Below are 14,382 nucleotides of genomic sequence, written 5' to 3' on the forward strand. Positions count from 1 at the left end.
TTGCTACTGATTTTTCGGAGACACAGAACGAAATCAGCGCTCTTTGGAGTGACTGTGAGGAAGTTTAAGCTTTCGAAACTTTTTAATTTTTAATTGTGATTTTAAAACGTTACCGATAAAATACTTTTCCACTTTTTTATAATTTAATTTCAGTGTGTGTTTTCACGCAAGTTTTACTTTTTTTCCGAAACTTACGAAAGCCTAACATAAAAGCCTACAGTCAAAACGCTTCAGCCTAAAAGAGTTTGTATTAGAGAAATCTGGTCAATTTACGTCACGTCTCAGTTTGTACCAGACATATTGTCCAATTTGTCAGTTGAGAATATTTTTGACCATACAAAATAAATATTTCCGAAATGAACCAAAATTGTAAGAATTTCTGTAAAAACTTGTTTTCACTTTTGAAGTACTTTTGCAGTAGAGTATGCAGCTTTTTTCTAAATTTTACAGTTTTTACAAACCTCATTTAGGTTCATCCAAAATTATTTATTATTAAATATTACATTTTGCACACATTTGAAATATTCTTTCTGTAAAACTTTCACAGAAAAGTACAACTCTAAAACAATTTCCCCGTGGCGATCATTTTCCAAGTGTTTAATCTCAAAATTTAGATATAAAGGCCACCGTACCAAATATTTCAAATGGAAAATCTGTGCTCAAATTTTTGATTCGAAAATGTTAGCTTCCCAACTTACATTATAATAATCTAGGGTTGCTCCATGGCAATTTTCATTCACCACTAGCATGAATTAAACGATTTCAAAATAATAAAAATAAACTGAGATCACCACAGTTGTTGTGATCTTCTGCAGGTTACCACAATTTTTTTTTAAATTTTTTTTTTAACTCTCGAAATCTCAATACGAAAAAAATAAAAAAGTACCATTTTCTTGTGATGAAGCTCAATGATTATTGTCCGCAAACCCTCTGTCATTTCATAGTGAATCCATTTGCGGGGGACTTCTGAAACATTAGAATTTTAAAAACGTAGTTTTTTTTTCGAAAACTAAGAAATTTAGAATCGCACCCCATTAGTTTTTTTAAAATTTACCTAGAATCATTCTAAAAAACAAATAAAAAAAATCAATGAAGTGTTATAGAAAATTCGATTAAACAAACATTTCAAATGAGCATGTCATTTTTGCAAACATTTCAGAACATCAGAAACATTTTTTTGTTACTTGAAATTTCTTTCTAAATACTGAAAAGTTGAGAAAATATTTCGATTCTTTTGAAAAAAGTGTTATAGTTCTAAAGCCAAAGTGCTTTAAAAGTAATACACAAAAATCAGAATAACAACTGAAAGAAAAATTGAGTAAAAAGTGAAAAGTGGGCATTTGAAACAATGCTATTTCTAAATTGTTGCTATAATTACATAAAAGTTTTGAAAAAATAAATCTTTTTGTAACTAACTAGAATCATTGAAAAAAACAAATGTTTCTAAAACTAACTCAAAATTAAAAAATATCAATGTATCTCTTTTTTGTTGATGCAATTCAATGACCATAAATCTATGAGTCCATGAGTCCCTGGAGCTCCAATTTTGTATAAAACTGAAAAAGTAGTATGTTATTGATAATTCGATAAAACAAACATTTAAAATAAGCACGACATTTCTGCTAAAATTTCAGATCATCAGAATCATTCTTCTTACTCCTTGAAATTTATTTTCAAGTTCTGATTAGTTACGGAAATAGTCCGATTCTTTTGAAAAAATATTATATTTTTTTAAACCAAAATGTTTTGAAAATAATACACAATAAAGAAAAATGCGTATAGTGAACGATCGATATTCAATGCCCTCCTTGCTGTTAACAACTGTGTGTTGGCAAATTAGACTTTGCGCGCAGCCGCCATTGAGCAAGATCATTATCTTCACTTTTGATCTACCAATGAACATTCCTAGAATTAAAAGAACTGCTGAGGGAATTATCAAAATTTTGAATTATTAAATAGATTAACATAATAAAGTGCTATTGAAATTATTTAAAATGTTCTAATTTCTTCCACGCAATTTGACTCTTCTGCTAATCTGTTGCAAATTTCTAGTTCTTTCCAAAAATAGTAGCAAAATCTCAGTAGTTTCCAGAAATTTAAAATTATAACAGAGACAAGTACTTATGTATTATGTATTAAATTTTAATATATCATCAAAAATATTCAAAAACTGTACTATTTACAGCTCTCCACCGATATTGCGAAAAATGTGCAATTCTAATATTGAGTGGAGCCAGAAAGTGGTAATTCTTGATTTGAGATCTTAATTTGATAGCGTGGGATAAATTTTTGTTCATATTCTTCTATACTGCAAAAAGAAATCTTAAGAAAAACAGAAAACCCCGTCAAACAATTCAATAGAGGGCCCCACCCAATTTTTGGTTTATCAAAATTTTAGACTTAAGTTTTTAAAACTTATTCGAAAAGAATTCCCGTGTCAGAATTTATTATTTGAAATCTTTTTGCAAACTGGGAATATGATTCTAATATTAACAAAATAAGTAAAAATTTTAACAATTGTATCCGGTTATTATGGCCGATTTTCTACAGATTTCGCCCAAAATTCCCCCTTCCCAATTTTTAATTCTTCAATTTTTTTCCATGTTCAGGTCATGCAATTCAATGCCAGAACTAGTAATGGTACCTCGTCAGCAACATCATTTTTTTGGTGAGTTTGAACTGAAAATCTGAATCTAGTCGAATTGGAGTTCATTTTCAGGAAACCTATGTTCAATCAAATGCACAAGTTGGTGATTGCAGAGATGGGAATTAAAATTTTCATAATGAATTTGATTTAAAAAAAAAAAATTTTTTTTAATTTTAAACATGCAATGCTTCTTCATGAACACAAAACCCCCGAAACCCAACTGGGCAAAGTTCTTAGGTCACTTCTGATAGATCCACGAGGTTGAGCAAGCTCTACCAAATATATATTTCCAGATTGAGTTTCAAAATGTTCTATTTCAAACGAACAAGCAATTTTTTTTTCTAAAAATCTGAAAACACTTATATTTGTAGTAGAAATACAAAAAAACACATCAAGCCTAAAACACCAAAAATTCATTGAAAGTTTTGGTATATTTCTAGATTTTCAAAAAGTTGTGGATTTCATGCCGATTCGAACCTTAACATTTTCAGTTGACAACTTTTTTCTAACTTTTTGTTTCTTCGAGTTCTGAAATCAAGGTGCGAGACTTTTCGATGGACGTCTACTGAAAACCTTATCATATTGAAGTACAGATCTCAAGGTACTGAAATTGTGCTCCAAGTTTCGTTTAGTCTCCATCATTAGGAAACTCTGCAAAATCAGGGGGACAAATGCATTCTGTTAATATTCATTGTTTTTCTATCACATGGAGATCTCTTAGAAAAAAGTTCAATGGATTACTCGAGCAACACGTTCTCCCCGCAATCTTTCATATCGAAACTCGAGAACCAATCAACATGGGGATACTCTTTGACGAGTTGATCGAATATTCCAGCGGGGGTAGCACATTTCTCAATTTGTGACCACGCTTCACGAATATATCCATAATTCACATCAATTTTCATATCACTTCTTCTCTGAAAACGATAGTTGATTTTTCAAGAGTAAAAAAATAACAAACTCACGAGCTTCATTTTGTTGCTCAACACAACATTCTGTGGCCCTTCAAAGCAATCAAGTCCACTCATGGTGATAAGAGTGTAAATAAAACTCTTGTAATCGTCCCATTTTGTTGGACTGATCCCTGTGCCACTTTGATTGATGCGTAAGCTTCAGCATGCAAGTGTGGATTGAACGGATTCTGCAGATTGAAGTCGGATACGAGCGCGGTGTCGAAGGCACCAATTTTCACACTGTCGAGCTGAAACAAGAATGATTACTAAACAATGATAATATTTGGGTAAACATACAGAGGAATCGAAGAAAAGTGAAGCAGGAGAGATGTTGGTGTGTACTATTCCAAATGTGTGGATCTACTCCAGTTCTTTCAACATAGTACAACCGATCCGCCAGGTGTTCAGGTAACTCAACTTTCGAACATTGTATTCGTCGAAGTATGATTGCATTGAGAACATTTCATCCTTGCTGACTGAAATAAGGTGTTATTTGGAGAGAAGGAAGCTCGAAACTCATACTGATAACACTAAGATTTCCAGCCACAATGTGATCGGTCATCATAGTCGTGTTCTTGTTTCCAATGAGCAGCTGAGAACAAAAAATATTCTTTTCGAAAGCAGAGTTTGCCAACTCGTTTCCAACCGGAAAAGCACAAAATGAATATTGTTCGCCAGTGTGCAGTTTCTCTGACACGGCCTGGATCCCGAAACGACCGCGTTCGACTTTTTCCACAATTCGATGTCCATTTATTATTTTACCGACAGAAATCACCAAGCTGTAATGAAAAATTCAGCAAGGAGATGGCGTTAAATCCAAAAACCAATCAGTCTATCAATGATAAAAGAATGATATTGATTACACCGATTGTTTCATGGATCTAAGGCTCGAAAATTCAAACCCAAGAGAAGCTGGAGTTGGCAGGCGAGGACCACATGGAGCACGATTCATGTACATTACGATGAGCAGTAAAAATGTGATGAGCACAATCAGAAGTTGAATAATCGCTTGAAAACGATAAGTGATTTGAATACCAATTTCTCCGACTTTTATATGCACAAATTTGAACTTTATCTTTGTTTCTGATCTGTTTGTCCTTGTTTTTCTGTTTTTTGAAACAGGTTTTTGTTTTTCGAAACAATTTTTTCGAAACAGATTTTCGTTTTTTTAAACAGGTTTTTGTTTTTTGAAACATGTTTTTATTTTTTGAGACTGTTTTTGAATGTTTTTTCGGCATCCACAGTTGTTTCTGCAACTTGAGGAGGAGGCATAGTCAGACCCGTAAATGTTAAATTTCGAGCTTTCAAGTCAATATATAGGTCAAAAAATTGAATTTTTTATACGTCCATACAAAGGTCCGAAACTTGAGGGGTAGGTATAATCACTCATGCAAAATTTATTTTTTAGGTTTTCACGTCAAAATATAGATCACAGAAAAAACTTTTTTGTACGTGAATACAGAGGTCTGAAACTTGAGGAATAGGTACAATCCGACACGTAAAATTTGTTTTTTAGGTTTTCACGTCAAAATATAGATCACAGAAAAAACTTTTTTGTACGTTAAGCTACAGTTTTGAAACTTGAGGAGTAGGTACAATCAGACACGTAAAATTTATTTTTTTAGGTTTTCACGTCAAAATATAGGTCACAGAAAAACTTTTTTTCTACGTCCATATAGAATTAACTTCATTTTGATACTATCAGCGGTTTTAAAACTATAAAGCAAAATACTGTTTCTTGGCTTTCACAAAGATGACAGCCCTAGTATGGACGTGTGAAACAGGTTTTTGTGACCTGTATATTGACGTGAAAACCTTTAAATTAATTTTCACGTGTCTTATTGTGTACAACCCTTAAGTTTCAGAACTGTAGCTTCACGTATGAAACATTTTTTTTGCTGACCTATATTTTGACGTGAAAGCCAAAAAAATAAATTTCGCATGCCTGATTGTACCTACCCCTCAAGTTTCAGAACTGTAGCTTAACGTACAAAATTTTTTTTTCTGTGACCTATATTTTGACGTGAAAACCTAAAAAATAAATTTTACGATGTCTGATTGTACCTACCCCTCAAGTTTCAGACCTTTGAATTTACGTACAAAAAAGTTTTTTCTGTGACCTACATTTCGACGTGATGACATAAAAATAAAATTTTACGTGCCGGAGTATGTATACTCCTTAAGTTTCAGAACACTGTATGGGCGTACAAAAAAGTTTTTTCTGTGACCTATATTTAGATGTGAAAACCTAAAATATAAATTTTGCATGCCTGATTGTGCCTACCCCTCAAGTTTTAGACCTTTGTATGGACGTATAAAAATTCAATTTTTTGACCTATATATTGACTAGACAACTGGAAATTCAACATTTACGGGCCTGATTATGCCTATTTCTCAAGATTCAGAAACAATTGTGGATGCCAAAAAAACATACAAAAAACTGTCTCAAAAAACAAAAAAATTGTTTCGAAAAACAAAAACTTGTTTCAAAAAACAGAAAAACAAGGACAAACAGATCAGAAACAAAGATAAAGTTCAAATTTTTGCATATATAAACCGAAGAAATCCGTATTCAAATCACTTATCCTTGTCATTCAAACTTCTGGTTGTTGCTTCTGCCGTTGTCATCCCTTACCATCTATGCTCTACAACACGTCTGCTCTCTGTGCTCCAAAACTGCCATCCATCGGATCTCCAATGTTCGTAATTTTTTGCAGTCATGTGAGAATGACTTGTGGAACCAGGTGTTCTTGATCCATGAAACAATTCATGGATGAACCGAAACTGAATTTTTTATTTCAGATCGGTCATCAAGACCGGCGATGTTGTTAGAGACTATTTTATCTGCGATAAGGTGTATCTTGGAAAATTCGGTGTAGAGACAGTGTCGGAAAAAGTCGACGGCGGTGGCGCATTCTCTCTTCAACTGTATCCGACGAACAACGAAATTTCCCGTGTAGCTGCAGAGAAGAAGGTTCTATGCGGACAACTTCTGACCGGCTTCCGTCATTGTACACAGTTCAATGAACGCTTCTCATTTGGAGATTACTACGTGATTGGTACGATTTTCGATGTCACTTCTTTCCAAATAATATTCCATTTTCAGTTTCTGATGAAATGCTCTCGATGGAAACTTATATGGAGGAGTATAACGTCAAGAAGCTTAGCTCCGGTAACGTCTGGCCATCGGGTGCGTTATGCTCAAAGGTCTTCATCATATTCATCAACTGGGCGTTACGCATAACAACTTGGCACCATCGTCTTTGTTTTTTGATACAAATGTTTGTTCACCCAAGTTCAGTATAGTTTCACAGTCATTTTTGTTGCAGTTGACACGCGTTAAAATCGGAGCATTTGATACTGCCACTGTTCACCCCTTGCCAAATACATTCCACCATTTTCTGCATCAAGAAGCTTTCAGTTCAATTGATGTGGCAAAAGGAGAGCGTCCGATGAAAAAAGACGATTATGAAAGCATGATCTACCTTGATTTCTCTGAGTGGTCTGGACATTTTTGACGGCCCTAAGGAGACGGTTTCGCAGATAAAAAGGGATCTCGTGAGTTTGTTTTTTTTTTCGGTCATAAATATTCAGCTATTTTTTTTTGCAGAGACGAGGTGTGATTTCGATTGATAACGGACTTGGTTTTCTGAATTTGATATGAAAGACTGCGGGAGAACATATTCTTCTTATGTAATGTGACAAACAAGTTTGGCTCGAAGGCACGAAATCAAAAGTATACAATATCAAATGACAAATAAATTACTGTAGAAAAGTTGCATGTATTTCTTTTTTGTTCTGCAAGGCTCCTTTGGGGCCTAATTTTTTGATACAATTGTAAATTTGGAAATTATGTTCGTTACGGGTCTCGCAACGATTCGCCAAAGAAACTGAATACTGTGGATTGTGAATAGAAAATTTTAGTTTCGCAACATACGTTTTTTGAATAACTGAATATCAGGATTTCGGGCTATTTGAAAAAATATAAATTTGAATTTCGCGCAACTTATTTTTTTGCAAAATCAAATTAGGAGAGAATCTGTCTGAAAATTCGACGGCGAATGGAATACCGGCCAATGAGTACCTGTAAAAAATGGTTCAATAAACCTAAAAAAAAACACATATTGTTCGGTGCACCATGAGCAATACACCTGAGAATTTTTTGAAAATTTTCTAATTTAAAGGTGGATAGAAAATGGTCCAAAATGTTTTTGGCCACTTGGGTTTTTTTCCGTAACTTTTGTGATAATCTATGTGAAACACCGATTGTCTATTTCGCAGATTTTTTTTGTAAAATAATTATACGTTCACATGAAATTACGACTTTTAGGCCTTTTTTTTCAAGTTTCAGCAAATCTCTTTCGGGATATAATTTTCTCTTAACGGAAAAAAGAAATTGACAACCGGTGTTAACGGCCAGTGGGGAAATGATAAAAACCCATTCATATAGTGTTAAACTCACCAAATATTGTAATATAACTTTTCAAGGCACCTTTTTGAATCGTATCATTATTGACAGTTTATAAGTAGCAATTTCCGATTTTTTGGCATTTCTAGAGCAAACGATTAACTGAATAATTGCCACTTTTTGACTGCCAATGAGATATTTTCAATGTTTTTTTTTTTGAAAAGTTGAAATATATTAGTTGTCCAATTTGGGACCATATATATAGTTTATTACAGCTTCCCCACAGTCGCTACTTCACCTTTAAATAGATTCTGAACAAGTGTCAACAATTTTGTCTCCAGAAGTTTCTTCGAGGTTTCTAAGGGGGGGGGGGTCAAATGTTTAACTTTAGTAACATTTCGAGTCTCACAATTTTTAAAAACCATTCGAGCACACGTCCTCTGTACAAGTACGTGTCGAATGTGGCCGACTTAAGGGTCGAAACTTGTGCACCCGCACTTCCGGTGTCTTGGTGTTTATGCGCACGCCTCGCAAAAAGGTTGCTCATTTCTTTGCGAGTGATGGTTGGGGGTAATTCCAATTTCCCGACGCCTTCTGAATCGGGAAATTTGGCGACACCGACTGCCTCATCAACATCGTTTTCCAGGATGGGTGAGTGTGAGATTAAAAATCAAACATTAGAGGCTGCAACTTTCATTTTGTGTTGGTTTTTGTCTGGAGTTTTTAGAGTTTTTTTTTTCAACTGAAAAAATTCTAAAAATCTGAAAAATCTTCTACATAGTTAGTACCTGAATTGCACTTCACAGGTTCCACTTTTTGATATCCAATTTCACTTTTTGTAACAGAAGCGGAAACTAGTAAGTCATCAAACACCTAATTGTTTACTGATAACTTTTGAAAAGATTTTGAAAAGAAAGAAAGGTTGGTTCAGATTTTGAGAATCCAAAAAAACTCAAGCTGTATGCAAGATTTTTTTTTGAAAAATTTGAATTTGAATTCCTGCTGAAACTCCTTATTTAAAAATATTCTGAATTCCAAACAGTTTCGCCAAAATGTTCAAAATTTGAACGCACACCAATTTTTTTAAAAATTTAAATTGTATTCCCGCCAAAAAAGTTTTTATGAAAATTATAGTTTGAATTCTTACTAGAATATTTGAAAAATTAATTTTGAACTCCCGCCAATTATTTTTGGAAATATGATTTTGATCTCCAATGAAAAATTAATTGAAAAATTGAAAAGAAATAAATTCCCACCAATTGTTACTTGCCAAAAAATGAATTTCAAATTTTCACCAGAATTCTTTAGAAAAAATGAGTTTGAGTTTCCGCCAAAAACTAAAGAAAAAAATTCTCAATTCCTGCAAATTTTTTTTGTTGAAATATAAGGTCTCGAGTTCCTCAGTCAAGAGCGAGTCACGGCAACTCGGTCCAAAACCATTTCTAATTAGTAAACTCTCAAAAACCACAACTAAATAGCTTAAAACCATTGTAAATTAGCTTATTTTTGCTAAGTAGCAATGATTTTAAGCTAATTAGTTGTGGTTTTTGAGAGTTTACTAATTAGAAATGGTTTTGGACCGAGTTGCCGTGACTCGCTCTTGACTGAGTCGACTAAAAAATTAATGATTTACATTTTAATTCTATATCTATTTTTGAAAACAACATAAATGAAAATCTGGAAAAAAAGAATTAACTATTATTAAACATTTTTATGCCATAAGAATCAAAATACCTATGAAATTTCTATATTCCAATTGATTAAAAATTGGAATTTTTCGAAAAAATGACGTCTGTTTTTGGTCCTAAAAATTTTGCAAAAAAAAATATTAAAAAGGACATCCCTGGTGCACGGTAGGCTAAAATTTCGGGTTTCAGGAAACCTTGTGTACATTCTTACAATTCAAAACAGAAACTTAGATACTATCAAGTTTCAATTTTCAAAGAACAAAAAAATTGGAGACAAAAGAGCAACTACAAAAAAAGCGAAAAGATCAAAGAAATGCTCTGTGGGAAAATTATGATGACGGAAGAATCCCTCTTTGTGGCCTGGCTCTGTCAGTTTCCGTGTGATGTGATATGAGTGATATGAGCAACATAAGATAAACGTTTTGTCGCAAAGTTGTCAGAGAAGGAGAGAGGGTCCCCCCACCAAGTGATTTCACAATCACTCAATGTCCTGCTAGTCGTTACGTTTTTGAATTTTTGAGATACCTGCGCTTTTTTGTTGGGTTCAGTATCGGAATATTACTAGATATTGTATTCTGATGGGTTTTAAGACGGCAAGTCATGATCGAAAATCATAGGAGTAAGTTTTTTATTTATCTTTTACAGTTTTAGTGAGAAAAAATTACTGCTATATAATAAGAGGTGGTTAGATTTGTAGTTACCTTATTTCTCCAGAATTATTCAAATTGAGTGTGAATAGGCAGCTAATAAAACTATCCTGAAATAACGAGATTTAAATATTGTTTTCATTTATATTTTTCGAAATTCTTTTGCGTAATTTGCCACAATATTTTTGTAAAACGGATTTTCTATAGAAAGTTAAAGCTTTAAAAATATGTGTTTTCTTGGTAAACAACAGAGCCAAATTGATTTGAAAAAGTTCATTACATATAGTTTAAAATTTGACTATGCTTTTTCCAGCACACACTTTTTGAACTAAATTTTTCACAACTTCACCTGTGACAAATTTTCAAAATTTTCAAATTTACACTAGCCTCTTTCTCGGTCCATTTGTGTCCACGTAGAACATCTCGCAATTTGATAGGTTTAAAGCAACAGCAAACATAGACACATCCGAGACGAGGCTGGGCACACCTAATTTCTGTTAATGCTCCTCGTTTCCCCCAGCCCACTGACATGTCCACATTTGAATGTTGGCTCCGGTGGTCCGGCGCAATTAGCTAAACAAACAAACTGTCTTGTAGAATACGAGAAAGGATGCGCAATTTTTTTGTTGTATAAGAAAATCTTTGTTAAGTTCCCAAATTTTTAAAGTTTAAAATTTTATTTAGAAATGAAAATGGTTAAAACTGAAAGGTTTGTCTGTCAGCTTTTAAAGACCAACTTAGGCGTAGCTCACCTTCGCGAGGCATGCCTACATTTTAGGTACCCGGAAGAAAAATATTGGTTTTCGATTTTAACTTTTGGGTGAATATTTGGGTGAATATAATTTTTTGAATATATTTATATTTTTTTAATTTTTGTAAGTTTATTAAGAATTTTTTTCCTTTGGGCAAAAATAATTCTTCTCTTCTAGAGGTATAGTGTTTGCGCGGTAATTCAAAATCGCTCTAAAATTGCTCTAAAAAAATTTTTTTCGTAAAAGTTTTTTCAAAAATCATATAAAATCTTACAATTATTCTAAATGTATTTCCAAATTTGGTCCATTTTCGGTTAGTTTTTAGGGATCAAATGTTTTTTGAACCACTTTTTTCGAATACTTTTGACTTTTTTTTCAGAAGGTTACTAATTGAGGTATAAGTTCAACAAAAATTGCTGGAAAATAAGAGACTAATAGTACTGATAAGAATTCGTCAAAAACTGGACGTTTTGTGGTAGGCCGTTCAATTTTCTATTGGAGAAATTTTTAAAAAAAGTTAGCTTCTAGGATTTTCTTTTCTGCATTTTTCCACCCCATTTTATTAGGTTTAGAATTTTGGTAGTTTTTCAAAACTATTACCGTACTCTGTCAAATTAGTCATGTCCTACAATCTTTGTAAAGCCTGTTTCTCAAGTAAAAAAAATTGAAATCAAAAATTTTGAAACAGCGTTCAACAGATTGTCCAAATCCGATTACTAGTGATCCAGCGCTTTGCTCCAAAAAATTGCATTCCTTTTTCCGATTTGCTCGCCTTCTCACTCCTCACGAAAATTCTTCATTTTCTGCCCTTTTCACGCGCGCACTTTTCAAAGCCCGGAAGGACCCGTAGGTGAAAAAAGTGGTGGCGAGGCGAAGGAAGAGTTATGACAAATTTCATTTGTTTGCAATATTTAGACACACATCCCATCCCTTGGGGTGAATGCATCAAGGCTCCTAGCATGCCTTACATTGTTCGAGCAATGACCTCTTCTTGTGCCTAGAGAGATGGAGAGAGAGGAAGAGACAGAGAGTGTACATCCAGAGTCATCCCATCTCCCCCCTCATTCCCATCGCTTCTCAATTCTTGTATTTGTTTTCTCGAAATAGGTGTTGAAAGTGTTGCCTCTTGGGACACCCGTTAGTCTATGTTTTATTGAATTTTGCCGAGCGCACTCACTTTGTTAAATTAACTCTCCGGCTAATTTTATGGCGGCGGCCTATGACCTAGAGATTTTAAGTCCAATTTTGGAGAAGTGCTTTTTTGTCATAAATGTAGGCTACGTCAAGGTTTACGTGAACAATTTTTCTTATTTTTGGAATACTAAAAGTTTTTATTTTATGAAAATTGCTAGTTTTATCCTAGGCGACATAAGCCTACCTTAAACCAATGACCTAGAGATTTTAAGACAACTTTTGTGATAAGGTTTTTGTGAAAATTTTTCTGATCTTTCAAAACACTTAGATATATTTATGTCTTGAAATTTTTGTCTCGCATCTTAGAACTTTGTAAAAAAATGGATTTTTGAAAAATCGAAAAAGAGGCCCATCCCTACCTTAACTTGAAATTTAAAAATCAATATTAGTCTTTTTTTAATTTTAATACAAAAATTCATTATTTTTAGAAAAATGTAAAGTCTCATATATCTCCATATTTAGAATTTTTCTTTCAAAAACCATATTTTTAAAATTTAGATATTAATAGTAGTACTTTTAAAAACAGAAGTTTCATGCTGAAATCACCTTGTTTCTCTGTAGATTAAAAAAAAATATTAGGTTTTTCAGAAAACCTGCTGCGTGACTGAAAAACAGTTGAAAAAATATTTTTAAAAAAGATTGCGTGTGAATTCAATTTTTATTTAAAAAATTAGTACGAGAGCTAAATATAATTATACAAATTATGAGTTTTGTCTTGATGAATTTGTTTTTCAATTTTAATTTGTCTTACAAATGTTTTGAAAATTCACTGTTTCATGGCGTTCACTTTTTTTAAAGTTTGGTTGTTTTTTAATGTTTTAATTTTTAATGTGTTGTCTTGCAATAAAAACTTCAAAAGATTCTTAAAAGTTAACGTTAATTGTGGCTTCTAGTTTATCGAAAAAAGCCAACTCTCAATGTTTTTTTAAACCATTTCCCATGCTTTATAAAAATTGTGTTCATACTCGAAAAACTATCGAAATTTGATAGAAAAATGGAAATTCTAAATACATAAATTACCACTTATTCAGGTGGAGTACACGATTTCGATGGAGCGCATTTTCTGGCCAAGAACTTGCATTTCGAGTTGAGAAATATTATCAATAATCTATCAAAAATAATGAAATCATAATTCCCCCACCGAAAAAAATTCCTTTTCCCTCCTCCCTCCTTCACATGTCAAATCTGTCGTGTGTGCCTTGATGAGTTTTGTGGTGGGGGTTGCCAATTCAATTTAGTGCCCAATAGCCACCGACAATCTCATATTCTTTGTGATTTTCTAAATAGCTCCAAATATTTACCCCATCCGCTTTCCGTACCCAAAATATGTCAAAAAGTAGGTTCAAATTATGAAGAAAAATTTGAAAAATGCAAATTGTTCCATTAAAATTCAAAAAGCTGTGATGAGATGACACTTTGAACTTTCTAAGAGGAAGACAATTTTTGGTGGGACCATCCCTTCCAAGTGGTAACAAATTGGTTCAGAGAGTTGACTGATTCCCATAGGGTGAATTTGTGGCCAAAAAACTTACCCACTCTTATACTTCCCCCCCCCCCCCACTTACAAAACTTAGCTTAAGTTTTTTGGTGACCCTTTTTGTTTCCTTATCAGTTTTTACAACTTTCTGAAGAAACTGACAAAAAATTGTTACCTAACAAAATGATTTGTAATTTTTTTGGTACCTGTTAATTACAACCGCAATATTGAACAATTATTTAGGTTTTGATCGTAAAATTTATTTGGCTTAGAAAATCATATTTTTTAATAGTAAGCATAAAATTAAAATAATATTCACGTTTTAACACGTTTTAAAACAATTTTCTTAGTTTAATTCACAAGTACATAAATTTCTTCATTTTTGATTATTTTTTGGCACCTAGATTCAGTATAAAGTATGACTGTTAGTTTGGCAAAAACTATGTTTTGTACTTATTTTTTAACTGTTTTTGTCAGCTGAATGTGGCAAATACCATAAAAAAAATTACGGCGGTAGGCAGGCACGTAGGTACACCAAAAAGTTTATTTTTGCATTTCGTTGTAAAAAAGTTAAGCAGTTGTAAAAAGTTGAGCATTGTAAAAAAGTTTGAGCAAC

At 33.0% G+C, this 14,382-nt stretch overlaps 2 protein-coding genes, 2 non-coding genes and 1 pseudogene across 5 annotated transcripts; 3 read left to right on the forward strand and 2 right to left on the reverse strand.

Annotated features, from left to right (window-relative positions):
• Nucleotides 1–79: 79 nt before the first annotated feature.
• On the forward strand, nucleotides 80–2,800 carry R193.6 (uncharacterized protein). Its single transcript, NM_001374947.2, has 3 exons — nucleotides 80–2,243; nucleotides 2,610–2,668; nucleotides 2,720–2,800. The coding sequence occupies exons 1-3, from the start codon at nucleotides 2,208–2,210 to the stop codon at nucleotides 2,796–2,798; spliced, it is 174 nt and encodes a 57-aa protein (NP_001362119.1). The 5' UTR covers nucleotides 80–2,207; the 3' UTR covers nucleotides 2,799–2,800.
• A 584-nt stretch (nucleotides 2,801–3,384) lies between these two features.
• On the reverse strand, nucleotides 3,385–4,558 carry R193.3 (annotated as a pseudogene). Its single transcript has 5 exons — nucleotides 4,503–4,558; nucleotides 4,123–4,379; nucleotides 3,898–4,076; nucleotides 3,613–3,848; nucleotides 3,385–3,564 (listed from the first exon to the last, which is right to left on the reverse strand). Coding segments are annotated over exons 1-5 (908 nt in total).
• A 1,682-nt stretch (nucleotides 4,559–6,240) lies between these two features.
• Nucleotides 6,241–6,933, forward strand: R193.1 (uncharacterized protein; the record flags this gene model as incomplete). The annotated part of the gene is made up of 4 exons (NM_001374948.1): nucleotides 6,241–6,299; nucleotides 6,403–6,659; nucleotides 6,707–6,881; nucleotides 6,930–6,933. 4 exons carry the CDS (start codon nucleotides 6,241–6,243, stop codon nucleotides 6,931–6,933), a joined length of 495 nt encoding a protein of 164 aa, NP_001361930.1.
• Nucleotides 6,934–12,091: 5,158 nt separating this feature from the next.
• On the forward strand, nucleotides 12,092–12,227 carry R193.5. The gene has a single exon (NR_070378.1). It is a non-coding gene; the product is annotated as an Unclassified non-coding RNA R193.5 (non-coding RNA).
• Nucleotides 12,092–12,227, reverse strand: R193.4. The gene has a single exon (NR_070379.1). It is a non-coding gene; the product is annotated as an Unclassified non-coding RNA R193.4 (non-coding RNA).
• Nucleotides 12,228–14,382: the final 2,155 nt, after the last annotated feature.

Source organism: Caenorhabditis elegans, chromosome X (genome assembly GCF_000002985.6).
Source record: "Caenorhabditis elegans chromosome X".
In the NCBI taxonomy this organism is placed as follows: domain Eukaryota; kingdom Metazoa; phylum Nematoda; class Chromadorea; order Rhabditida; family Rhabditidae; genus Caenorhabditis; species Caenorhabditis elegans.